Below are 27,890 nucleotides of genomic sequence, written 5' to 3'. Positions count from 1 at the left end.
GTTTGTGTGTGACCATGTGTGTATAAATATTTATGCGTGTGAAGGGTCAGAACTCAGGGGCGTGTCTACTCGTTTACCATGGCCTACTCTCTATAAATAGCCTCCAGCCCTCACTCTCCTTTCCCCTCCATGACCCAACTCACACCACACGTTCCCATATCAGAGCAGAGGGAGAGAGAGAGAGAGAGATATAACCACCCTTTACAGCAGGACAGCAATAGAGGGGAAGACAGAAACAGAGAGAGAGAGAGAGAGAGAGAGAGAGAGCAAGAAAGAGAAAACGTGACAGATTGAGCACCAGAAAGAGAGAAAAAACTCACTTAGACACTAGGAGAGAGAGGGAGAGAAAGAAAGAGAGAGAGAGAGAGAGACGGGGAAGAAGAAGAGAGAGAGATGGGGTGGTGGGGGTTTATTTACATTTTGTTTGTAGTATGTAGTTTGTTCAAACAGTGCAGTTGTATTCCTGTTGTTCTAGCAATGACCTGTAGAAGTGTACTCATGAATAAATAGGTGGTCGTTATACTCACATAGGAGCCCCCACTCATTCTGTCTCCCTGTCACCCGCGGGGTGACATCATCGTCATGGAGGACAGAGAGCTGGTGATACGTTTGCCGGGACGGTCCGAACGCTCCCCCCCAGAGGAGGCGGGGAGGAGGCGTCGTTCGGGTGGAGGAGACGCCACAGCGGGTTTCGGCGAAACGCTGGTGCTGAAACACAAGGAGGTTCACAACTTCTTCTTTGTGCCGTTCAGGGAGCAGCCCATCTACAGCACGCGGGCGCACGTCTTCCAGATCGACCCCAGCACCAAGAAGAACTGGCTGCCCGCCAGCAAGCATGCCGTCACCGTGTCCTTCTTCTACGACAGCACGCGCAACGTCTACCGCATCATCAGTCTGGACGGGACCAAGGTCAGTGGTCACACATTCACCCTCACACACACACACACACACACACACACACACACACACACACACACACACACACACACACACACACACACACACACACACACACACACACATGCACACTCGCAGACATGCAGATACTCGCATACTGTACACTCACATATGTTTGTTTTGCAAACTTCTGGGGACATTGCAATAATGTACACTGATTCCATATCTTCTTGCGCTAACCTTTACACTTAACACTTACCCTAACCTTAACCCTAACAGATGCATTCCTAAGCTTTCAGCACACACCTTACTGGCTAACTGAAAGAAAACTACAAGCGTGATGGTCTGCCAAGTGGGGTCACCGCACGGCACCTCTGCCCTATTGACTGGCACCGGGTCAAGGTTCATCAATGTTGAAGGCTTCATACACGTCGGACTTCATGCGCTTCAGCGCCTACAACACAGTGCAACGGGATGCAACTGGACGATCAGACCCTTATAGAAGTGAACGGGGAAGCTGCTGCCTCTGACGCGTCTTGACGCAGATGTGTGACCGTAGCCTTTTTCAGCCTGCCACCCTAACCTTAACTCAACAGATACATGCCTGACCGTAAAGTCGAGCAGCCAATCGCAGTCTCAGCCGACCTTCCCGTCCCCCCGGGCTTTGGAGTCTAAATGCAACTACACTGCCATGTGTTGGTACGCGCGCTCTGCGAGGCAGAGAAGAGAGAGGCAGTGCAGAAGCGCGTTTATGTTACTGCATGTAACTGAACTGAGGGGAGCAGGTACTCTTGGGGCAGCCTTGATGGTTGTCACTACTGCGCGACAATCCTGGTGCTGTGGAAGGCCCCGTCGCTGGCGGGTAGGGGTGGGAGCCATGTGGGTGGTGACTGGCTATGTTGAGGCAGAACACATCTCAGTTTTGTAGCTAATCTGATCTGCACAAACCGTGAAGTGTAAAAGCAAAAATATATATATATATTTGGGAGTGAACTTACCATGCTTGCGTGCCTGTCTCAAGTCGTTTGCAATGCAGCTGCAAGATTAACGAGGTGGGAGGGCACTTGACAGCACTGCATTATGTGAAAAGTGAAACTAAAATTGACTGATGGCAGCCAGCTCATTTTAATTATAATATAATTATACATAATAATTATAATTAAATTATTATTATTTGTCAAATGTTCTTCTTGATAAGGGCCACGGGTGTTGGACAGGCCATTAATAAAAAAAAAGAAAAGAAAACACTCCCCCCCCCCCCCCTTTTTGAAACGGCACTTTGGGCATCAGCGGCAAAGGGGCAGGTGCTTAAGCACCTAAAGTCTCTCACCCTCTGAATGTGCCTGAGTGGGACCCCAAATAAGATTTTAAGGATAATATAACATTATAGTGTTAAAAAATATAAATATCTGAAACTAATTTCATAGTATTTTTAGCGGTGCCTGATGGAAATGAAGTGCGTGTGTGCGCGAGTGTTTGTTACCAACATTTGAGAAGGACATTTGACCGTGTGTGTTTGTCCGTCCGTATGAGCACGGCATCAACAGCTGCAGCCGATTGCAACCAATTACACTAATTAAACACACACTTAAAGACATGCACACAAACACAAGCCAGCTCTGCACACGTGCACACACACGCACACAGTTCCGCCTGAATACCAGCACCCACACATCAAATAGAGTAGTACCACCTGAATACCAGCGCCCACACAGCAAATACAGTTGTACCGCCTGAATACCAGCGCCCACACAGCAAATAGAGTAGTACCGCCTGTGAGTAGGCACCGCTTACTCACACTGGGAGTGATTTTTTCTTTAAAACTTTGAAAAATGAGTTTTCTTTGTGATACAGACAGACCCATCTGACCACTTAACACGGCAGCCGTTGGCCGTGGACGCTTTTGAGATTTTCAATTGGGCCCTGGTCCAGAAAAGGTTGAGAACCACTGACTCAGGTCATCCTCTCAACAGCTCCATTCAGTTCCCCTGACACGTCTAAAAACCAAAGGTCACCGGGCTTCCTCTAAACTTTGGAATAGTGCCCCATCCCATTAAGCCCTGACAATTATAAATCAAATCTAAAGACCCACCTTTCTTCTCTTGCTTTAGCTCTGTTTGAGTGTGCCCCATCCACTGCATTAATATAATGAATACACTTCACAGCATTTAATGTATTATCTGTCTTATTCTGCTTCTTTTAACTTTATATTTAATTTTACTTGATTTTTATGTTGATTTTTATAATTTTACTGTGATTCATTTGTTTAACTTGCTTTTGCGGATTATGGTTTATTATAGCAGTCATGTTGCTGTTGGTCATCCTCGATTGGAAAGCAACTCCTGTTTATAAAAGTGCTATACAAATAAAGATGACTTGACATATTCACACTCACTGCCACTGGCACACACACACACACACACACACACACACACACACACACACACACACACACACACACACACACACACACACACACACACACACACACACACACACACACACACACACACACACACACACACACACACACACACACGTGCACGCACACACACCACACCTAACGAATCACTGTGTGCATTTCAGAATTTCAGCAGTTGCGCAACATCATTATAATTGATCAGCAATGAATCTTCTGTCACAGCATTGCTCAACGAAACAGACAATCTCTTTCGATTTCTACTTAGCTTCATGGACTACAGATGTTATAGACTCAGTGGATTAGTTTATTGACTACATTCATTTTCTAACCTCGGGTGACCTTTGGGCAAGATTTTGGAACACATACTGTAGATCTTTCTGTCTTTGTGAGGACATCTGGTCCTCACAAGCACAATATGATCACCGACACACATGGAATAGGCTCTATTCACAGCAGCCATATTATCACTTCCGTCACAGGTGTTACCAATGATACTAATGAAGGCTCTGTTCCATTTAGTGTAGCACAGTGGTTTCCACGACCCCCATAACTCGGGTCCATTTGGTTCCATTTGTACACTCTCAGAGTTACACACCTGTAAGGGGCCATTTGGAAGGTTTCCAGTGAGCCGACATGTACAATATCAGCACCCTGAATCTGCTTGACCAGAATGGAACAGAGCCTTCATTAGTATCATTGGTAACACCTGTGAATGTCTTCATAATATGGCTGCTGTGAATAGAGCTCAATGTCCATTAACAAGGCTATTTCGATACTAATGAAAGTGTTTGTTGTGTGTCTTGCAGGCAATAATCAACAGCACCATCAGTCCCAACATGACATTCACCAAGACGTCACAGAAGTTTGGTCAGTGGGCTGACAGCAGAGCTAACACTGTTTACGGACTGGGCTTCTCCACAGAGCATCACCTAGCTAAGGTACACACACACGCACACACGCGCACACGCGCGCGCGCGCACACACCTCGGCAGGTGTTTGTCCAGGCAGCCTCTCTGTAGCAGCCAGATGATTTGAAAGCCATTTAGTGCATCAGTCACATTAAGAGAGGATTGGCTTTCCAATTTGCTGTAACAGTTACACTCCTGATACTGTTAGACTAAAAGCCCCTGCACTCTGTCTTCTATTGACGTCAACTAATATTGAGTTACTTACTGTAAGTCCATTCATGGCAGACACTCTGGTTCCAAGCAGAGCTGTTGATGTCACTTCTGCACCACTCAAAGACACCAGAAATGTGCTTTAGTACAGCGGTTCTCCACCTCTCCTGGATCAGGGCCCGCTCGAAAATGTTGAAAATGTTCACCACCATCTGACCATCTAACCATCTGACCATCTGACCGGGCGGCAGTAGTGGTCAGATGGGTGGGCCGTGTGCATTTTCAGAGCATGTTATCCCATTTAGTACACTGAAACACAGTCACTTCAGTATATGAGCCTTAAAAAAGATCAACGTTGAATAAATCAGTGTCTGCGGAGACTTTTTTAGGTTCTACATGGAACCAACTGGTTCTACACAGACGTAGCATGTATAAATACTGTTTGTGTGTGTGTGTGTGTGTGTGTGTGTGTGTGTGTGTGTGTGTGTGTGTGTGTGTGTGTGTGTGTGTGTGTGTGTGTGTGTGTGTGTGTGTGTGTGTGGGGGAATGTGTCCACGATCGTTTGCGTTGCATGTATTTATGGCCCTGTGTGTGTGTGTGTGTGTGTGTGTGTGTGTGTGTGTGTGTGTGTGTGTGTGTGTGTGTGTGTGTGTGTGTGTGTGTGTGTGTGTGTGTGTGTGTGTGTGTGTGTTGAGTTCACCCTCCTCTGAGGTCTACTGTATCTCTGCTGTCACTGAAATAGCCTGAGATCACCTTTAGTCAGACTCAATGTTTCTCTGACATGTTCTAAGAGGTCAACAAACTCAGGACATGTAGACAGCAAATGACACAGCAAATGACTGGAGTCTCACACACACACACACACACACACACACACACACACACACACACACACACACACACACACACACACACACACACACACACACACACACACACACACACACACACACACACACACACACACACACATGCGTGCATGCGTGTGTGTTTCAATGATGTGCATACAAGGGTGTTTATGTGTACAGTATGTGCCAAACTGTGCGCCTACAGCCTACTGTATATCTGAGCTCATAGCAGATTAAAGCCATGGTTGTGTATTGATTGGTCATTGTATTGATTCATTGTATTGTCTGTTGTTTGTGTCCAGTTTGCAGAGAAGTTTGCAGAGTACAAAGAGGCAGCTCGGTTGGCCAAGGAGAAAAGCCAAGAGAAGATGGAGTTGGCTACTTCTCCTTCTCAGGTACAGTACAATGACAACACTGTCCTAACCTAACACAACTATGCAGCTGAGTCTGAAAAGAAAGGCAGCTGCTCACTGCCTGAGCCACCTGATGATTAATGTGACTGAGGCATGAAGGCCAAATTATACTTGCGTCCGTGTAGCCTTATCATGTCTGTGGAGGCTTCTGTGCACATCCTAGATCTTATGGCCGCGAGTACTTTATGCGCAGACTATTACACTGAGATTTCACTAAAATGAAAAATAGATGCTCTCTTTGAGGAGTGGGAGGACTTGAAATTGGACTTGAAATTGAAGTGATATTTGCCATGTTTGTTGAATGTTATACAAACAGAACAGAATAAAAACCTGAATAAAAAAGCCTTCTTGAAGCATTGCTTAAGGATTATATTATAATCTGAGATCTTCAGAGATGAACAGGAATGCCCAGAAGAAGAACAAATTACGCAAGATATAGTCAACTTCAGTTGTTGTCTGGAAGAAGGTCATTAGATCATGCCTTGTATTGATTGCAGCTCGTGTTGCTCTTGAATGTGCGTGCGTCTGCAGACACAAGTATAATCACAGGCTCAGCCCGTTGCGTGCACTGTCTGCAGACCCTTGCGGCTATGCGGATGCATACAGTAGTGTTGCTTAGTAAACATAAGCTAACACGACACATCAGTTATTTTTGGCGAAGGAGAATAAATTAAGTGAACAACATTTCTACAGCACAACTATTTTGTGTACATAATCAAGCAACCCCCTTAGTGGTAAACATTAGTCACAGTTACCTTTGCTTAAACAGAGTTTCGGTATTTTTTAAATACGTTTGTAGTAAGTACAGAAGCTGCTAGGAGTTATCATTGGAAGAAAAAAAAGACAGTGTCTATGTCTAATAATTATGTCAGTATTATGTCATCTGGAGTACCGAAGTCTGATCCAACTGAACCAATCATATAGATTATTTTTCATTCAAAAACCTTTTTTTGATCACATAATAAAGTGCAAAAAAAGAAAACAAGAGCCCGTACTGTACTTCACTGTACATGCTTTCCATGAATTGAAAGCTTTAATTAGTCTGTGAGCGTGTGAGGCATGTGTTGTGCAGAATACCCGATAATTGCATGTTTGTGGTCATATCTGACGATACATGGGGGACAATGAGCTTGTCTCAGAGAGATTCCTCAAATCTCTTCTTTAATCTAGAAGCCAGTTAACAGATTTATAACAGTGTTTTGGTCTGTTCATTACCCAGCCTCCCTCTACACTGTGGTTCATTAGTGCTGTTAAAGAAGCAACCCAGATAGGATTTAGATGCTATGTAGCCTTGGCACTTCCCTATCAGGGGATATTTTTATACAGTAGAACCAACTGGACAGTGTCTCACTTATCACGTATATAAGGCGCGTGCGCACGCACAAGTGTGTGTGTGTATGTGTGTGTGTGTGTGTGTGTGTGTGTGTGTGTGTGTGTGTGTGTGTGTGTGCGTGCGTGCGTGCGTGCGTGCGTGCGTGCGTGCGTGCGTGCGTGCGTGCGTGCGTGCGTGCGTGCGTGCGTGTGTGTGTGCGTAAGTGCGTGTGTGTGTGTGTGTGTGTGTGTGAACAGTATGTACCAGGAAATAAGAAAACAGTCAACACACAAGCTAAGTTATTTTTGACTGCTGTATTTTTCACAATAATGTATTTTTTTTTTCAAATGCTGTAATGAGCTATAAGCGGTGTCGCTAAAACAGACTCCAAAATGAATGTTAGCGTGACTTTAATGACTGCAGAGCAGATACATACTGTAAGGCTAATCTCCCTCTTATTTTCTTCCCACATCCTGTCCGTTAGGGATGCATGGACAGTGTCATTGTTGAGATATAATTGTGACTGAGTTCTGAGTCCTAATAGCTCTGTTTTGTGTGACTGGTAAATGATTTGTCTCTGGTATAATTCTGGTGCTAGTATGGGATATAAAGATAAGTGTTCATCTGCTAATTGTGTGATTTCCCAGTGCCATTTTAACCGTCTACATGTATAGGCAATCTGGAAGGCTTCACTAAAGCAGGCTGTTATTTTAGTGCTGCTACCAAGAGATTATCAGTGCAGGAGAATGTTAACACTTGCTAGATAACACTCTCTTTCTTGCTGTCTCCCTCTCTCCCTCTCTCTCTCTCTCTCTCTCTCTCTCTCTCTCTCTCTCTCTCTCTCTCTCTCTCTCTCTATATATATATATATGTATATATATATATATATATATATACTGTATATATATATAAATATTCTCTCTGTTTGTTTTTGACTCTCTGTGTCACTCACACACCTGCATACAAACACACATTCTCTCCCTCTCTTTGCCAAAGTGACTGTCTTGTTTAGGAGATTATTAGAACATGCCGACATTTTCTATTGTGACCAGGCTGAGATCTTAATAAGAAGAAATGTGATGTGTATAAAATGTGTGTACAATATCTCTTCTGTTTTTGAGCGGTTCTGTTTTTGATGGGTTTAGGACCCATCCGTGGCGAAAGTTTTTCTTTCCGTCGTGAAAATGTGTCTTTCGCTGTACTGTGATTGGCTGATTGGCTGTGACGTACTGTGATTGGCTAGCGAGACGCATGATGAAATTAATAATTAACTCATAATTAACTGGGTGTGATTTTTGATTCAAGTTTAGGATAAAACATTGGGTAAAGGAATCAGATTAATTGGTTGACTGATTAACATCTGATGGTGTTCCAGCATGACAATTAGCCTAACTTGTCTTGGTTGTTATTATGCAGGAGTCTCCAGGGGAGCTCTCCTCACCGCTGACTCCTGTGACTCCGCCCACTATGGAGAACATCAACGGCACGGACGAGATGTGTGACATCATCACCACGCCCACTTCTGAGACGAGGCCGGAGCCCACACAGAATGCCCTCGCCTTCACACACAGGTAAGACGCACGCAAAGTCCAAGTGTCCTTGAGCAAGACACTGATCCCCTAACTGCTCCCGGTGAGCAGGTTGGTGCCTTGCATGGTTTCTTCCGCCATCGGTGTGTGAATGTGAATCGGCGGGTGAATGTGAAGTACATTGTAAAGTACTTTGGAGAAAAGCACTGTATAAATGCAGTCCACACACGTACAAGCACACACGCATGCGCACCCGCACACACACGCACATGCGCATGCGCACGCGCACACACACACACACACACACACACACACACACACACACACACACACACACACACACACACACACACACACACACACACACACACACACACACACACAAGCCTCATGTATACTTATAAATTAGGCTTTGTTTAAAAAATAAAGCTGATCTCACGACACATTGCACTGCGACACGTTATGAGCTTGCTATTTCGGCACGTGACACAGTCATACGATGGAGTAAATCAAGCAACACACACACACACACACACACACACACACACACACACACACACACACACACACACACACACACACACACACACACACACACACACACACACATAAGAAATAGTATTAAATAGTAAACTAGTCTGAAGGTAGTTAGTGGTTAAACCTTGTGTACTGTATCTGTACTGTGTCTTAGCAGTTCATGTTATGTGTGGTATATTTCCTCAAACACAAGACTGTAATCTGTTTTCCTTCGGTCGTTCGCTCTGTTTTCGCCCTCTTCTTTTGTCACTCAAAATGTATCTCATATGTGCTCATTGGAAGTCAAACACTCGATTTATGCCTGCTTCCTTCTCATATCTTTCCTTCTTCCAGGGAGCAGTTTAAGACCTGTCGGGTCTTCTCTTTCTGATAGGCTTTCATTAATGCTGTCCCGACTTCTGCCAACATCACAACTCTGTCTCACTCTCTCTGCTGAGGTTGTCACGGCAACAGCTTGTCTCACAATACAGTAAAAAGCCTGGTTACAGGTCAAAGAGAGGGGCTTCTTAACACAGTTTGGCATACAGTAATGCCTTGCTCACCAAAAGCTAGCGCAAGTACTCTACGCTCTTAAGAGCAACGCTTCTGTAGCTTGCTACATGAACGCATATGAAACCATCTGATGGGACGTCTTTGTGCGTTTGTGGATTCTATAAAAAAAAGAACCATAGAACCATATAAATTGTTCCGTTTGGAACCATATAAATGAGACAATACTGAACCATCACAAAGGTATGAGGAGTAGGATAAAAAAAAAGAAGAAGCATAGACTCGTGCAAAAATATTCCCTCATCATTCATCACCCACTGGAATGTGTGTATGTACTGTATTGTATCTGCAGAGACAATTTTCCCTGCCTGTACTTAAAGATGTGGTGAAATTACTTTTTTTGGTCGTTTTATTTTGAAGTTTCAGTCCGAAACAGCGTCTCAATCAATGAGAAGATCCCGTCCCCTCAGGCTAATGGAACACTTGAATCCAACTAACTGCAGCTGAAGGCTAGTGTTTGTGTAGCCTGTCGCTCACACTGCCCAAGGGAGTAGAGAGAGGGCCAGTGTGAAGCATGTTTGTTACTACGTTGCTTATTTCTAACCTAAAATGTTTTCAGATACATATTTTAGTGCGCGGATTAAGTTAGAATGAGTAATACACCGTCTGGACCTCATCTTGTATGAGATTCAAAACGGACTAGCTCTGTAATTAAAATCAGGTGTATTTGGAGGAACATGCAGCTATCGGAATCACACAGTTGAATTAAATCAAGATTCATATTTATTCATAAGGGCCTGTCTGTCTACGTTTTCGTTTGACAGGAAGTAATAAAGATTGGCCTTTTAGGGACTTTTGATATAAGAATACACAAAAATAGATTTTCTTTTGCCATCTGTTGTTACTAAATGTATGTCCATATTATGAACACGGCATGCTCTAAAAGTGTTAAAAAACATATTTTTCATTTCACCATGTCTTTAAACCCTCTAGTCTATATATATACATTTGACTGGGGTTTTACTATTTTTAAAAACATTTTCAAATAATTCAAATAGCCAATCTACAAGCTCACAACGTGTCGATGTAGATCGGCTAGTTGTAAATGTATTTTAAAATAGCAAAAAATGGCAAAGAAGTTTATGGATAATGGGTAAGGCACCGGCGAAAATAGGGCCCCAAATCTCTTTACCAAAAATAGCCGATCTGCAAGCTTACGACGTGTCGCAACATGACGCATTGTGAGCTGTAGATCAGCTATTTTCAGATAATATTCCCCCCAGAATAGGGTTCATGTGATCAAGCCTGGTTTATACATAGCTGTGCAGTATGCACCGGTGTCACGACTAAGTATAGTATTTACTTAGCCGGGGATGTTACTGGCCATCAACCGTTAGGGCAGTAGGTGTGTGCTACTGTATTGGTGTCGTTGAGGGAGGAGGGGCCAAATTTGAATGTTAATGTGTTATAACGTGTGTTGTAAATGATATCAGAACCATGCAAAAATAAATCCTTGTCAAAGTTTTTTTAGGGACCATACATGAAGTGATCTATCAAGCCTTTTTTAGCTCCACATAAAACCTTGTTTTATACGAGTGTACCTACAGTAAATGATGGCTATCAGACGGGGACCAGAAACACTGACAGGGTTTTGCCTGGAAGGTTTTGGAATGACGTTTTTGACGTTCATGCATATACTCACTACAGTACATCACAAGGACCAGCAAAAACAGATGCCAGTCTAATTGCCAGTAGCTTCTCAGGAATGAAATGCTTTTGCAGGGTTAATTTCTTTGTGCTGCTGATGGACCTATTCTTTTCATGTTTTTTTTTGTGTTACAGTGCGCTAATAGGTCTTTACTAATGAGTTTTAACCCATGTGTATTTAATCTTGCTTGCTCCTTAATGTGTCGGTTTACAGCATGTGATGTATTATCAGGGTGTCTACACTACATTACCCAGCATGCTACACCTGGTCACATTAGGGGTGTAATGGTACACACACTTGGCTTTTGAAGCCACGTTTTTAAAAATTTAAATGTAATTATGTTTTTTGGTACAGTAGGGGGAAAATGCATAACTCAAATCTCTTGTAGTTTATTATGGACTTTTTTAAATCAACAATTAATAATTTGTTATAACATTTTGAATGAAATATAAAATATATTTAAAAAGTAATAGCGCTGCTTGCTGTTCAAGGTACCTCTCTACAGGGAGAGGTACAATTCCATTTTCAGGATGTGATTAAATATTTTTTAATTCTAAAATGTAAATGAATTGTTTAGTTGCAACCAAAATATACTACTGTATACTGTAGTAAATTGCCATTGATTTATTATAGTTCACAGTTCACACCAACATTTTAACTTTGAGTATAGAAGAGAGGGTGCATACTCTCTCTCTCTCTCTCTCTCTCTCTCTCTCTCTCTCTCTCTCTCTCTCTCTCTCTCTCTCTCTCTCTCTCTCTCTCTTCTCTCTCTCTCTCTCTCTCTCTCACACATACACACACACACACTGGGAACTAGAGAAGGAAATTTAAGTTCCGCACGTGAAACATATTTTATGTTTCCCGCCATTTGTTGGGGGCGCTGGCACGGCCATACCGAACCGAATGCCCTGCACCGAAACAATTTAGTGCCAATACGTGTACCGTTACACTCTTAGTTCACATGCTGCATTCCTGCTGCCTCTGTATCTTTATATATACACAGCACCTGATTAGTATTTGATTTGTGACCACTGAGAATGATGTTGCATGTCGGTGGTGATGTGAAACAGGTGTTTGTAGAGGTCAAAGTGCGGTGTAAATGTTTCTGGGACTCTTGACGAGGTGGGGCTGTTTGGAGGCTTGTGGCCCAAAAGGTTGATTCAGCGTTTATGTAACACTTATATAAGATACTGGAGGTACTGTAGTGGGAGGCGGAGAGAGAGAGAGAGAGAGAGAGAGAGAGAGAGAGAGAGAGAGAGAGAGAGAGAGAGAGAGAGAGAGAGAGAGAGAGAGAGAGAGAGAGAGAGAGAGAGAGAGAGAGAGAGAGAGAGAGAGAGAGAGGGAGGGAGAGGGAGGGAGGGAGGGAGAAGCGCATGTGCATGAGTCACTGACACCCCCAACATGAACTTACTGCAGAAACACACATGGAAGCCACCCACACACACACACACACACACACACACACACACACACACACACACACACACACACACACACACACACACACACACACACACACACACACACACACACACACACACACACACACACACACACACACACACACAATGGGGGATGCACCGAATCGAACTGACATGGAGTACGGATAGTGAACTTTAAAGAAATATTATAACTTTCTAATTGCTGTGAACAACAAGCTCTCTATTAACTGTATGACCTTCTACCACTTCTTACCAATTAAAGATGTCAATCAATCAGTTCATGTATCATCAGTCTGTTTTTGCGATCACCGCATTAAATGGGACTTAACACATTGGATTTGACCAATTAAGGACGGTTAACGTTTTACTGAGGTGTTGAAGCCAATATCAAAAATAAATATAGATCATATCTTTGAAAGTAAACAACATTGGCCACATTTTGGAGAAAAAATAGTGGCCATCGAGAAAAGTTGTTTTATATTTTGAATAATAAATGTGAAATATGTACAGTTTTGCTTGTCCCGGGGGAGACAAACAAATGTATTTGTGCACTACAGCACGAAGAAACATATGAAATATATATAATATATATATACATACATATATACAGTATGTATATATTTATGTGTGAATGTACGGTACATGTGACCGTACATATATACGTGCATATACATAATAGGGGCTATACTGTGTGTGTGTGTGTGTGTGTGTGTGTGTGTGTGTGTGTGTGTGTGTGTGTGTGTGTGTGTGTGTGTGTGTGCGCGCGCGCGCGCGTGTGCGTGTGCGTGTGTGTGATACAGCATACGTGAAATCTATATGTATACTATATATAGCCTATATATATAGGATACATACAGTATTCATATATATTATGGTATATACAGGTATATTGGTACATATTATATGGGTATATATTATGCACCGCTACATGGTGACCTGTTTGAAGGCTGTTCCAATATATATATATCTCTCTGCTGTCAAAGAACTCCCACCAGCAGGCTGCTGATGTGTCAATTAATGCAGCAAGCGTGGGCGCTGAGGGGGTCGTCTCTCTGTGGCATTAACACTGGTTAGCATGAGGCCACTTGGTGCTCGAGGATACTCTGAGCATGAGGATGCTCTAAAACACCGTTCACTGCCACAGTTTTTCCCCAATTACATGCATAAGAGAATGCTGGGAGATACTGTAGACCACTCAGATGTTCTCCAACTTCAACCCCTCTCTCTCCGTCTCTCTCTCTCTCTCTCTCTCTCTCTCTCTCTCTCTCTTTCTCTCTCTCTCTCGCTCTCATATGCACAGTTATACACATTAACACACCCACATAAACTCTGATAGATGTTTGAGGGGTGACAGGGAGACACATTGGTGATACATGTGTGTCATTCATATACTAAAGCTGCCTTTGTGCCTCCCACTGCAGTGAGCTGTCTCCAACACACACACACGCGCGCACGCACGCACGCACGCACGCACGCACGCAGGCACACACAGTCTCTGAGAGATGGTGTAATGGTGCAACGTTATGCTTTATTGAGTTGATTTTCATACAGAATAATAAGAATAAAAAAAGGCTGCAGTACTTTCTCTGTTGTTTTATTTTGATGGTTTTGGGTAAAGGAATGAGAGCTGCGGAGAAGAGAAGAAAAGAAAAGAAAAGAAAAGAAAAGAAAAGAAAAGAAAAGAAAGCTGTTGTATGTGCACAGGCGTTTTGCGTTGGTCTTGGCAAGTTTTTTTCTTTCCTCCTCCTCCTTCCGTCTCCATAGTGAATCCCTCAGCGTCAGCGTGCCGTGTGGAGCTGTGTGTAGGCACACATGTGTGGGTAGAAAGCATACAGACAGACAGAGAGAATAGAAGAGGGAGGCAGAGTGACATGTATGGATGACGCTGTGATGCGAGGGTTTGACAGAGCTTTGGAGGCGTCTTCGTAGTTCTATTCTGTGCTTGGAGCGTGTCCTCCTGGTTAATTCCCAACCTAGTGGGCTGTGAGGAGTTTGCAAGAGGGCCTCCAAATAATTGTCAAAACATTAAGATTTTAATGATAATATAAAAAAGAATTGATACAAAAAAAGTCATGGTATTTATTTTCTGTAAAACCTTGAAACATGTAGTTTTCATTGTGATACCAATAAACTATGTATAGTTCTATTGATCAAAGCCGGAACTCAATTGATTGATTAATCATTAAAATGAAAATGCTTCATTAATCATTAGCCCATTAACCCATTTAGACCTGAGGCCGTTTCTAAAAACGCCTTCTAAATCCTGACCTAAGTTTTCTGAAAAACTTCAAATATGTATTCAAAGATTACAAAAATGTATGTTGCTATATAGTTAGTAAATACTGTACATAGCAACAGGAACCCCAAAAGAGGTTCCCGTCTTGAAAGGTATAGTTACAAATAGGGGTTCCCGCCCCAAAATGGGTTAAAACCGGCAAAGCATCTGTGTGTGAAAGTCGCTTTGGATAAAAGCGTCTGCTAAATGACTGTAATGTAATGTAAATGTAATGAAAGCATTTTGGAGTTTAGCGTTGGCTGTTCAAAAATAGCAGATATACAACCTCACAGCATGTCACTTCGAAGTGACGCGCTCTGAGCTTGTATATCTGCTATTTTTAAAAAAAGATCTTCAAAGTGTGAGAACATACTGATTTAGAAGGCATTTGTAGAATCGGCCTCAGGACTTGGGACGAATGGGTTTAAATAAACATGCTCTGAAAATAGCACAGTTTTGAGATTTTCCAGTGGGCCCTGATCCAGAAAAGGTCACAGTTCCCACGCACCCTGTTGTGTTCCTCTGCCGTTGCTGTGGCAACTGTCACAACTGCGTGCTTCCTGTGTGGATGTGTGTCAGGAAGGATTACCTGCAGTACCTGTTGCACTCAGCGTGTGGTGATTAGAACTACTAGTACTATTTAAAGGGATTGTAGGCAACATTAAGCCTAAATTAAAAAAATATTTATATGTATATATATATTTTGCATTTTTCCCCTCTATCAGCCACTATATAATGATGCTGGGGTGTTTTCCTGCATTGAAACACAGTCCTCTTTCTGAAATCCGTATTTTCCCTACTGTTTATGTTAGTCCGGGACGTAAATTAACGCACGCATGTGCGCATCCTTGCGCGTCCGTGTCCGTGTGAACTTTTTACTTTCTGTTTTAAAACGCTCTCAAACTTCTTTTTTGAGGCACAGAATTTACTTTTAAGATAGCGTTTGGATAGAATTTAGTTGTTTAACTTCATATATGTGGTCAATTTATCATGAAAGGGCCTATTTAAAAATAAAAATTCAGAGAACCGGCAGGGGCGGGCAGTTCCGCGAATTGTATCCGAATAAAGCAACCTATATTCGGCATGGCACGTTTAGAAGTCCCCTTAACTCTATGGAAGTCCTCCCTGCGTCACCCCCTGGTGGTCGGGGAAACGAACTGCTGGAGTTTTTTTCTTTGTTTATCTCTGAACTTGCCTACGATCCCTTTAATTAAGTGTGCCTGCCATGCCGATGGAAAAACACTTATTGAAATCTGCCATACTTAATGATAATATTCTTCCCGCAAAATTAGCCCTGTAATGTTGCCCACACGGTTAACACAACCCCCGCAATATATACATAAAACGTGTGGCTCGGCCGGGACAATTGGGCTATTACATTTCTTGTCGTTACGCGTTACCACGGCAACGTAATACGCAAGTTGTTAAAATGACTAAAAACTTCTTAAAAGTGCATAAAATGAGTAAAAATACTTCAAAGTACATAAAATGTGTAAAAAATACTTAAAAGTTGGTAAAGACGGGGTGCCGTGATTTTCAGTGATCCCCCCCCCCCCTAAAACATAATCATCAGGTATTATGGTTATACCAGGAGGAAGATTTTTTTCAAAAAAGTGTATAGAAAGTGTTAAAATTATGTTTTTATGTGGACAAGCCTCCAGTTCATTAAGTATACCTGGTTCTCACCTTAGCACCTCCTCCACCACCTTAGCACCACCCACTTGTCCTAGTCCCTCCTAATGAGGGGGAGGGTACAATTCTACTATGTCACTAAAGGGCTGTTTTTCTATTGGCACGTTTGACCCTCAAGGTTTCAGCCTCGAGGTAGAAACTCAAAATAGTCAGAGAAGACATAAAACACCATAAAAACACCACCAGGGGACTTAATGAAGTTCTATCAACCTCATAGACACATGAAAAACAGAAAAAGTGCAAAACCATGGCACCACCTCTTTAAAATCTGTAAAATAAATACTTAAAAGTTGTTAAAATGAGTAAAAATACATAAAAGTTGTTAAAATTAATAAAAACGACTTAAATGTGCATAAAATAAGTAAAATACTTAAAAGTACATAGAATTTGTAAAAATACTTAAAAGTTGTTAAAATGATTAAAAATACTTAAAAGTTCTGTTGCTGCTCCAGATGCAGTGTTGTACTATTACTGTACTGTATTTGAGTAAAAGTACTTACAAGTAATCAAAAGGAGTTAAAACACTTAACGAGCGGAAGGCACACTTAAAATTTCTCTGGGTTCACTCTGATGCAATGCAGCAACGTGTGAAATACAGAGAGACAACTCTATAGAAGTACAGTAGAGTAAAAACGTAAAGTAAAAACGTCTCAACATTTTACTGTTAGTTATATTTTTGTTGTGTGAGAGGTTTTATTGACCCGAGAAAGGGAATTGAACACAACAAGAATGTAGTTGAAAAGCAGTAAAGCACAGCACACAATGTTGCTTTTTATTCAACAATAAAACACGGTATGTGTGAATGCTAGTTTCACTTCAGACTATGTTACAAATAAAAACATTCATGGTTGAAGTGGGAACACTTGACCGTGTGCTATAAAGCGTATATGGTCTCAGCGAAGTCACGTGTTCATGTCAGGATCTTTTAGCAATCTGTGGTTGTTAGATAAAACAGACATAAGACAAGGAACCATAGTGGAGTATTATTGATCACATCATTCAACATAAAGAAAGTAGAGTGCAAAGTAGAGTAAAAACATACAAAACATTTTTCCCAAACTCGTCCAAACAGTAGAATTATTATGAATAATTGATACGTTCTTGGTCATTTATCATTGATAAAGGAGAAGAAAATAACAACATTCTACAAATGTAAGTGTATGAGTCAGTAGTTTGTAATATATTTATTTTTTAACATAGTACACTGAAACAAACTTTCCATAGCACTATAATGGAGTTATAAACAAACTGGTTTAAACAAACTGCTTTTCATAACTGTAACAAAAGGTCTTCTGTAACAGACTATAAATGGTTCGGCGACACAAGCAGCAGCAGCTAAGCTTACCTTTCTGAGCTCTCTCCCTGTGTGTCTGACTTCACATCTGTTGTTTTGTGGCATTAAGGGTGGACCCTCTGGACCCCTGCAGCAGACCCCCTCATTGTAGAAAAATACAACTTTCTCTTCTTTTCTCTCTCTCTATCTCTCTCCATCTGTGGTTCGTCCTTCCACGCTGATCTCTCTCCTGCATGCGCTCTCCTGCTCTGTGTTTTGCCGTGTGTTGGTTTATACCGTATACCTCGGCAGAGTGGCATGTCTTGATGAGAGCATGTGTAAATGTGTACAGCATGTATAGTGTGTGTAGGATGAAATGTCATCTCCTGCCTATGCGTCACACACACAACGGGAGACACGAATACTGTACACACACACGCACGCGCACGCGCACGCGCACGCGCACGCACACGCGCACACACACACACACACACACACACACACTGCTAGGGACGTGGTTGTGTAAGAAGGAGGCATGGTGGGAGTTCAGCGTGAGTTAGATGTGTGGTCCCTCTCTGCTGAGTGGGAAGTAGTGAACATCACAGAGAACCAAAAACAACCGCCATTGTTTCAAGGTCGTATAGGAGGAGGAAAGCCTTGTCTGTCTTTGAGCGAGCTAAGGCATCACATCCGACTAGTGTGCGTGTGCGTGTGTGTGCGTGTGTGTGCGTGCGTGCGTGCGTGCGTGTGTGTGTGTGTGTGTGTGTGTGTGTGTGTGCGCGCGCGCGCGTTTAAGTCTCCGGTTGTCTGTGTTGCTTGGAGGAATTACCGCACCATGCGTGGGAGTGCGGTGGAGAGAGCTATCTATTCAGCGCACTACTCCACAACATTTAGGTCTCTCTCCACGCTGACAGGCTGAGTGGGGATTATGTAAGACCTCGTCTCCCACTCCCGCAGTGCTCACATCAAAGCAGGGAGAGACGCATCCATAAGTACTTTTACCCCTCGGAAAGTTTGATTCCAACAGGGTCAAGCATGCAGGGCCCCAGGGATGGGAATTAACACTGATATCACAAGAGATGTAGATTAGATAAAGAATGGATGGATGGATGGATGGATGAATAATACATGATAAACAGAAGGAGAGATTGGTGGATGCAGTGGTGTAAAGTAATTAAGTACATTTACTCAAGTACTGTAGACCTACTGGAGTACTTCAAATTTTCAATAATTTTACTTCTACTCCACTACATCTCAGAGTAAAATATTGTTCTTTTTACTCCACTACAATTATTAGAAAACTTTTGGATTATTATAAAAAACATACATGCCCTATTTAAACTTTGAAAATAGCCGATCTATGCTACGCTTTGTGAGCTTGTAGATCAGCTATTTTCAAAAGATTTTAATATATTTTATACATAATGATACCTTCTGAAACGGGTCATTCTGCATAATGACTACTTTTACTTTTGGTACTGTAAGTATATGTCCCTGTCTTCCCTGATGTACTGTATAAGTACATCCCCCAGCCATGATGTACAATTACACCCCCTGGGCATGACGCTAGTATGTCGCAGGGACCTACCCCCAATCTAACCCTTGATGCTGGGTGCATCATGATGCATTGTGAGCTTTTCGTTACTTTAGAAACAATGAAAAGCATTAACAAGAGTTGTGACTAAATCATAACTACATTGGATCCATTGGAACTCAAGTAATTTTTTCCACTTCCTGAAAAGTAATGGTTTGGTTTCCACCCGACAGCGACGATTTGTAAATCAGTCTTTTGTCAAGGGATTATTTTATACCAGACTTTCCAAATGAATAAGCACATTGAAGTGTATGAAAACGCAAGTCTTAGTAGTTCACAAGTAAGTGGACAACTGAACAAAAGCCAACCCATCACAGCACAGACACAGCACAGAGTAGTAGTAGTATTTTAATCATCATTCATTATGCATAGGCTACTCATGAGTTCATCATGTTCATTCGCGGCCCTTGAAACAAAGTGGTGAATAGTTCTTCCTTTGAGACTATAGTGTATAATGTTTTGTTAATTATTAAATAATGATGGAGTATCATTAACTTAGCATTAGCTACTCAAGAGTTCATTGTGTTTGTAGCCCATCAAATAAAGTGGTGAATTGTTCTTCCTTTAATTCTAATGTAGACTTTAATGTTCCTTTTAAGACTCATACACAATGCAGATGCATACCGGGATTGGACCTCAAAAGCAGGGCCAACAGCTGATCATGAAGAGGGTTCTCCATTGATTTTGTGCATTTGTCACAGTCCGCTCCTCAGGCCGTGGGCTTTGACTTTATTATTTAGACCTTGATGCCCTTTTATGGTCATGGACACTTTAGGCCGGTTAGGCCGACTTTATTATTTAGAGTTTAGACCTTGAAGGCCTTATATGGTCATGGACACTTTAGGCCGGTTAGACCTTAAGTGCTTACTGCATGTTCTGCATACTGCAGGTTCTATTTGTATTAGGGTTGTCCGATATTGGCTTTTTTACCGATAACCGATATACCGATATTGTCCAACTCTTAATTACCGATACCGATATCAACCGATACCGATATATGCGGGGATTATTGTGATTAGGGTAAGCTCAAATTTCATATCACACACACCATATACAGTAAGAACTCCTGTAACTTATTTATAAAGCAAAAAAAAAAAAAAAAAAAGTTGTTTTTTTTCAAAAACCGATACCGATATTTTCCCGATATCAATTTTTATGCTAATATCGGCCGATAATATCGGGAGGCCGATAATATCGGACATCCCTAATTTGTATATTTGTATTGTTACTCTGTTGCCTTTTGCCCTGATGTTGTCTACTCTTATTTTGTAGTATTGTTTCCTGTCTGCCTTGTTATCGCTTCCTGTCTTGTCTGACCAGTATGTATTTGTAATTGCTCTCCACCTGTGTCCTGTTGTGCCCCAGCCAATCTCTGTGCTGATTTGTCTTGTGTTCACCTGTGTCCAGTTAACCCTGTGTCTATATATATTCCCCTGTTTGTTCAGCCCCATGTCAGGTCGTCGTTTGATGTTTGTGAATGTCAGTGCTGTACTATCTGTATATTCTGTTCCTGTTTTGCCTTTCCCATTTTATGGGTTGCTTAAGTTTGGTTAATAAACCTCAAAACCTCTGAACTTTGATCATCGCTTTGGTCCTACTGCTTTTGGGTTCTTCGAAGTCATTCCTGACAGCATTAGACATTAGACCTATTCTGGGCGCCGTCTTACCCATTATCCCTAAACTTCTTTGCCATTTTTTTGAAAAACATTTTCAAATAGTTGAAATAGCAAATCTACAAGCTCACAATGTGTCGATGTAGATTGGCTATTTGAACTACTTCTGGAAATGTTTTTCAAAATGGCAAAGAAGTTTAGGGTTAATGGGTAAGGCGGCGCCCAGAATAGGGCCGTTAGGGCTTTAATTTGTTCTGTACAAAAAGGGAACTTTGAAAAAATGGTGTACTTTACAACAGATTGTGTATGGCTAACCATAATGATTAACTATGCAAACGAAAGATTAACTAATGAATAATAAAAATGATCATTGAAATGACGCTTAAAAGCTCTCCCATCGGGACCATAATTTTTTGGTCAAGGGGGGGATTAGAAAAAGGGGGCCATTAGGTTTTTGCAGCATGTAAAACATCTGTGTGTAGCGGTAGCAGATTAGACACCAGTCTAGGAATGTAATCTCACTTACAGGCAGACAGCTGCTCCCACTGCCACTGGACAGCTGACCTCTGGGTCTCACAACCTGCTGACAGTCTCACACTGGAGGGATGGATGGATAGATGATGGATGCACACATACACACACATAAAATGGCTTGGAGATTGTCACTTTGTTTCGCCAAATTATTCTAAGAGTCTTTTAATGTTCCGCAGCAGCAGTCATAAATAATAAACCTGTCGCGTTTCAACCTGTTAGTCTCCCTCAGCGTTTCCGACTCTGTATCCTGATTTAACCTCAAGACTTGCCTTTGAGTTGAGCGTGCGCCATTCCTTTGAAGTGAGTTGCTTAGAGCCACAGTGTTGGGACATAAGAGTTTCAATGACCACTTACTGTACTGTACACCAATCCAGAGGTTTTTCCGACTGGACCCCGTGCTCCCACGAACCATGGGGGATCCACACACAACAGCAGCTGTATGAAAGAGGCGTTGAAAGTGTCACCACCGGCAAGAGAAAAGAGCTGTTGTGCTGGTGAAGCTGAGGCAACGTGCACACCCCCTCCCCGCCATCCTCCGCTTCCCAGTATCCCACCATCCAACAAGTTTGCGACTTGAGAGCAAGGAGGACATTGTTGTTCCCACACAAACAGCCTGGGTGTATCCAAACCAGAACCGAACCAGCCATGGATCAACAGTTCTATTCGAGCTGCTCTCACAGCATGAATCATCGCCTCTGGAAACAAAGCGGATGGGGGGGTTAAAAAATCCCATTACAATCTCTGCAGAGTGATCAGTAAGATTACAACAAGAAGAGGCACAGCTAAGTGGTAATAGCCCACGTAGAGTACGTGGTTGGGACTTACACACCATATCACACTTTAAAGGGAGACCCAGCTGCACAGCCAACATCGCTGCCTTCCCCCGGACGGACTGAATAGTTTTTTTTTAATGCTCATTTCAGGGTCATTAACAGCCCCCCGGCCCTGCTACGCCAACATGGTCATCGCCAACGCATTCTCACGTTGTGTGTGCATTTTGAGGAGTGAGAGTGTGTTGTCATCGCAGAGGCCAACATGCATGTCATTCAAGCACGTCAACACCAGCAAAGTAGCTGTTAACTTTACATTCTTTATACTTGTATAGTGGAATGGAATGGAACATCTTGAATGTCTTGAACACACCTCACAATTGGAGAGTCAAACAGTTATCAAGGTACTGCTCAATATCAGCTATCATAGGAAGCCGCTCAATTTGGAGGAGGCGTTGTTTCCTTTACCCATGATTGTTGTCCGCTGTGTTCGACAAGTATGCCATCTTTTGTTTTGTATGTAACAATACTCTGCCTTACATGCACTTTTAACTGGCTGTTTCCCCATTATCTGACTGCACTGGCAGTGTTTATGTCCTTTGTACATCTTGTACTTCTGTTTATGTGGACATAAATAAATATTTCAAATGTGTGTGTGTATTCCAGTCCCACCATGACCAAGCATTGGGAGGCAGAGCTGGAGGCACTGAAGGGCAACAACGCTAAGCTAACTGCAGCGCTGCTGGAGTCCACAGCCAACGTCAAACAGTGGAAGCAACAACTAGCTGCTTACCAGGAGGAAGCTGAGAGACTACACAAACGGGTGAGGGAAACCAGTATGTTTTTGATGAGATACTGGTCAAATAGTTAGTAAACCCTTTTTTAACTGGCACTACAGTTACTTAACCCATTAGGAACGCACCTGTGTAACCACTTTAACCATTATTTGATACTTTGGCTATTTTTGAAAAATAGAGAACATTTGTGATATATATATATATATTTTTAAGCGAAACATTTTAACTCAAATCGTTGCTTCTGGGGGGTCACTGGAACAACATTTTTTTAGATGGGGAGGCCTTTGGGGGCCCTTGACATGACTGTTAGGATTTAGAAGACATTTGTAGAATCCCCAGAAGCAAAGATTTGAGTAACAAATTCGCTTTAAAAAATATGCATTCAAAGATTTGCACAAATTGTAATCTCTTGTAATGTAGTCTTCCTGTACGTTGCTACAGTAGCTGTTTACCCCTTTCTCAACTCTGAAACAGTCCTTTATGTCTGCTGTTCCAGCAGCCTGGACACATCTACAGCTGATCCCCAATTAGGACTTTAAAAAATATAGGTTTTAGTGGCAAATTGGAATTTGTAATTGCTTCCTTACCAAACCATTCAGTTTCTTTGTCCATCTTTTAAACATGTGATTCTGTTATTTGTTATCTGTTATTCGTAGCGAGCCTTATTTGTAATTGCTGCTATCTTGGCCGGGGCTTGCTCGAAAAAAAGATCTTATGGGACTCACCAGGTCTAATAAGAAAAAGGTCTAATAGAATAAAGATCTAATATGAAGAAAGAAAAGATAAGAGATACAAGAAAATAAGATAGATACAATACGATAAGATATGACAAATCATATTGATGTTTGAGTTCCTGTAGGTGACTGAACTGGAATGTCAGAGCAACCAGAGTCCTGTGATCAAATCCCAGAAGACTGAACTCAACCAAACCATCGAGGAACTGGAAACTACACTCAGAGTCAAAGAGGAGGTGTGTGCAGTGGTGGAAAAAGTACTCACATTTTTTACTTACTAATTCAAAATGTACTTGAATAAAAGTACAAAAGTGTTGGTATCAAAATGTACTTAAAGTACCAAAAGTAAAAGTAGCTACTCATTATGCAGAATGTCCCATTTCACAAGTTTTCAAATGTATAAAATGATAAAAAATCTTTTGAAAATAGAAGATCTACGGCTCTGCTACAGCTCTGCTATAGCAGATCTATAGCTCACAATGCGTCACGATGCGACGCATTGTAAAGTATTGTGAAGTAAAAATACTTTGCTTTGCCGGTTTCAATGGGTTAACCACATTGACCACTTTCAACTTAATTGAATTGAATTGAATAGATTTTTCAAAAGATAATTCAATATGTCAAAGTATTTCAAGAAATGTCCAAAAATGTCAAAAACAGTGAACATACTGTAGCAAGCTCACAGTGCGTCTCATCATGCTGAATTGGAAGCTTGTAGAACAGCAATTTAGCTATTTGTAGTCTATATTGTTTTATACATAACTTTGTCTTTCTTCGAGTGAGGATACTGTGCCTTTACCCATACCAAACACTAAAGTGTAAAAGTGTCTAGTACATGTGGATATGAATGGAGAGTAAACTTGATTGGGTTGTGTCCTACAGGAAATGGAGAGGTTGAAAGAGGAACTGGAAAACATGAATGATTTGATGGAGCAGAAAGATTCACTGACCCAGAAACTGGAGGTGAGATACAGAGCACTAAACTGTCTCTCAAGCCAGATTATCTCTTCCACAATCTTCAAATGCCACAGAGAGTCTGTAATTCCACCCCATAAATGTTGAGAACAGGAAGCTGTCATCTGCTCTTTTGACTGGAAGGGTATTCGACCAATCGTGACGCGGTGTTCACATCAGTGTATTTTAACACATCGGGTGCCAGAGATTTATTAAAATATTATACGTTCAGTGCCTGCATTTCTTCCATCCACTTACGTTGATATGTTTTGTGCTGTAGAAGCCCCGACGCGGAAGTGCATGTAAACAAGCGTGCGTGCGAGACGGCGGAGGGTCCCGACTAACGCCTGGAACAATAATATTTCCAATGCGATCCTCCATTGCAGCGTGATCGCCGATCGAAAACGGCTCGCTTCCACCACGTTAAAAAGAAATGGAGATATTAAGCTTTTAGTCAAGGAGATAACATTGGAAAGGCCTACCGGAAGGATTTTTGACATGGATCCACATCCGGCCTCTCCTTCTCAGAAACTCCTTGGATGATCCCAAAGTTTCGTTTTAGCGCCCCACGTGGACCCTACGTATAAAAATAAAATTGGGTCAAAAACGGTCCGGACCGTTTACGGCACTCCTCGTTTGGATTATGAAAAACGGTCCGGACCGTTTATGGCACTCATTGTGTTAAAATGTCTTTAAATTATATATTTTGTATTTATTTATTTTTTTTGCAGTTTTTGGGGCGGTCCAAGGGATTGCCAGAAAAATAAGTAACAGTTTAGCTATTAAAAAATCACACCCTGTGTGAAGGAAGCGGTGCCTTTGATGAGCCCCGTATTGATCGATGTTGTCATCAATGTTTGTTTATTGGACACATACCCGGACAGCCACACACCCGGACAGACTCACGGACACCCGGACACACGGACACACAGACAAAGTCAGATATAGAGCGGTTGGCACTGCTAAAAATAGCCAATCTACAAGCTCCCATGCGATGCGTTGTGAGTTTGTAGATTGGCTCTGAATATCACTTTTACAACACATATCTTCTCTTATGGGGGTCTCTGGCACAACATCTTTTCAAATGATCAATCTCAAAAAATGTTGAGAACCACTGCAATAGGGTTCTGGTCAAAACAATGATGATGATGATGATTATTATGCAATATACACGTTCAATCACACCCTCTGTGACTCTCTCTCTCTCCAGGAGACGGAGCTGCGTGGACGGGTGTTGGAGGAGCAGCTGACGGGCGCGGAGCAGCGTCTGGAGGAGAACCAGGAGGAGCAGGAGAACTTCAGGAAGAGCCTGCGGACTCTGCTGGAACTCCTGGACGGGAAGATCTTTGAGCTGACAGAACTTCGAGACACGCTGGCCCGCCTCATAGAGGAGGCCAGCTAGAGACAGCGGCGCACCGCCACTGGCCCACCAACGCACTCAACTTGATAGACGGAGCCATAATATTAACCTCCCTTACCCCCCCACCCTGCCAAATCTATTCTACTGCCCCCTACTACTCCCCTCTCTGCTGCCCAATGCACTGACTCGTCCCATGCTGAGATTACAGTGCACCCCCCCCCCCTCTCCCTCCCAGGACCAATCAGGCACAAAGAGGGCAGCTAAACTTCCAGGCTTCCGGGGGCCACCACTCCCCCCCCCCCCCAAGGCACTCATATAGATTTGGCAAAGAGCTGAAAGTTCAGCGCGATGGCACGGATGACCTTCACTACTGATTGGCTGGTTCGGCCGCGTAACCTTGGCCGCATTGATCTTTCCGGTCTGATACATAAGCCTCTTTGGTTGTTGTTGGGGGGGGGGGGGGGGGTTCAGTTGTTGGTTAGTTTGTGAAGATCTGTCCCTTGGTGCCACCTGCTGTCTGAATCTGGGAACTGCATCACTGCTACTGCAGGCAGAATCTCTCTCACTCTCTCTCTTACACGCGCACACACGCACGTACGCACACACACGCACGTACGCACGCACACACACACACACACACACACACACACACACACACACACACACACACACACACACACACACACACACACACACACACACACCTCTCCTTCCCTCTAAAAAGCCCCCCTCCCAAGGGGATGACCGAAGTCACATGGTAATAATTGCTGTTAAGACTCAGAGAACTGCGCCAAAGCTGCCAAATCCCGCAGAAATATGCTCTTCTAGCTACAGCAGATGCTCTCATCCAAAGTGATTCACCCGAACAGCGGACGTGCTGTGTAGATTCTGTGGAAGCAGGGTCCTGTTTGTGTGCTTGGATTATACGGCAGACTGCCACGGGAAACAAGAACCTAACCGCTGGCTCTGAACCAACCAGTGACAGCAAGTGACATCACTGCTACAAACGGGCATCATTCGTGGCCCAATATGCACGGGGCTGCTGGGAGATGGAGTTTTGTTTACAATTGAACTACCGTAATTACCTTTTTCAAGTAGAAGTTGATCATGACTGTGTACATTGAACATAATATTTAAGTAATTAATCTTCCATAGGCATCAATGATGCTGCTATACCCCCCACCCCCAAATGTCATGGTTGTGTGTTCAGAAGAAGCTGAGGCATGACAGGAGAGGGCTCCTGTATCCAAACAGCTTCCACATCACAGCGAACTTGACCTGTCTTCCTGCCAAACTGGGTGTGTGGTGTGTTAGTGAACAAGGCCTGAACTCCAGATGAACGCTATACGTGTGCCTTTAGAGAGGTACATGGAAGAGGAGAGACATTTGTATATAATATAATATAATATAATGTGTATGTATGTATCTGTGTGGCGAGAGAGAGACCCTTTTTGTGGACGTGATACCCACACACACACACACACACACACACACACACACACACACACACACACACACACACACACACACACACACACACACACACACACACACACACACACACACACACACACACACA

General features: G+C 42.6%; 1 protein-coding gene across 2 annotated transcripts; it reads left to right on the top strand.

The window, feature by feature from the left end:
* The first annotated feature begins 389 nt into the window (after positions 1 to 389).
* On the top strand, positions 390 to 27,890 carry LOC311044556 (homer protein homolog 1-like). 2 transcript variants are annotated; one of them, XM_084056231.1, is made up of 8 exons: positions 390 to 909; positions 4,126 to 4,257; positions 5,588 to 5,680; positions 8,427 to 8,581; positions 23,133 to 23,289; positions 24,123 to 24,233; positions 24,880 to 24,960; positions 26,162 to 27,890. In XM_084056231.1, exons 1-8 carry the CDS (start codon positions 583 to 585, stop codon positions 26,351 to 26,353), a joined length of 1,248 nt encoding a protein of 415 aa, XP_083912357.1. In that variant the 5' UTR covers positions 390 to 582; the 3' UTR covers positions 26,354 to 27,890. The 2 variants fall into 2 exon arrangements, with proteins under 2 accessions (XP_083912357.1, XP_083912356.1); XM_084056230.1 differs by having other exon boundaries at positions 24,123 to 24,254.

This window comes from Gymnoscopelus microlampas (assembly GCF_963454915.1).
Source record: "Gymnoscopelus microlampas genome assembly, chromosome: 4".
Taxonomy (NCBI): domain Eukaryota; kingdom Metazoa; phylum Chordata; class Actinopteri; order Myctophiformes; family Myctophidae; genus Gymnoscopelus; species Gymnoscopelus microlampas.
Note: the sequence above shows the minus strand (reverse complement) of the source record. Positions and strands in the feature narration are given on the sequence as shown.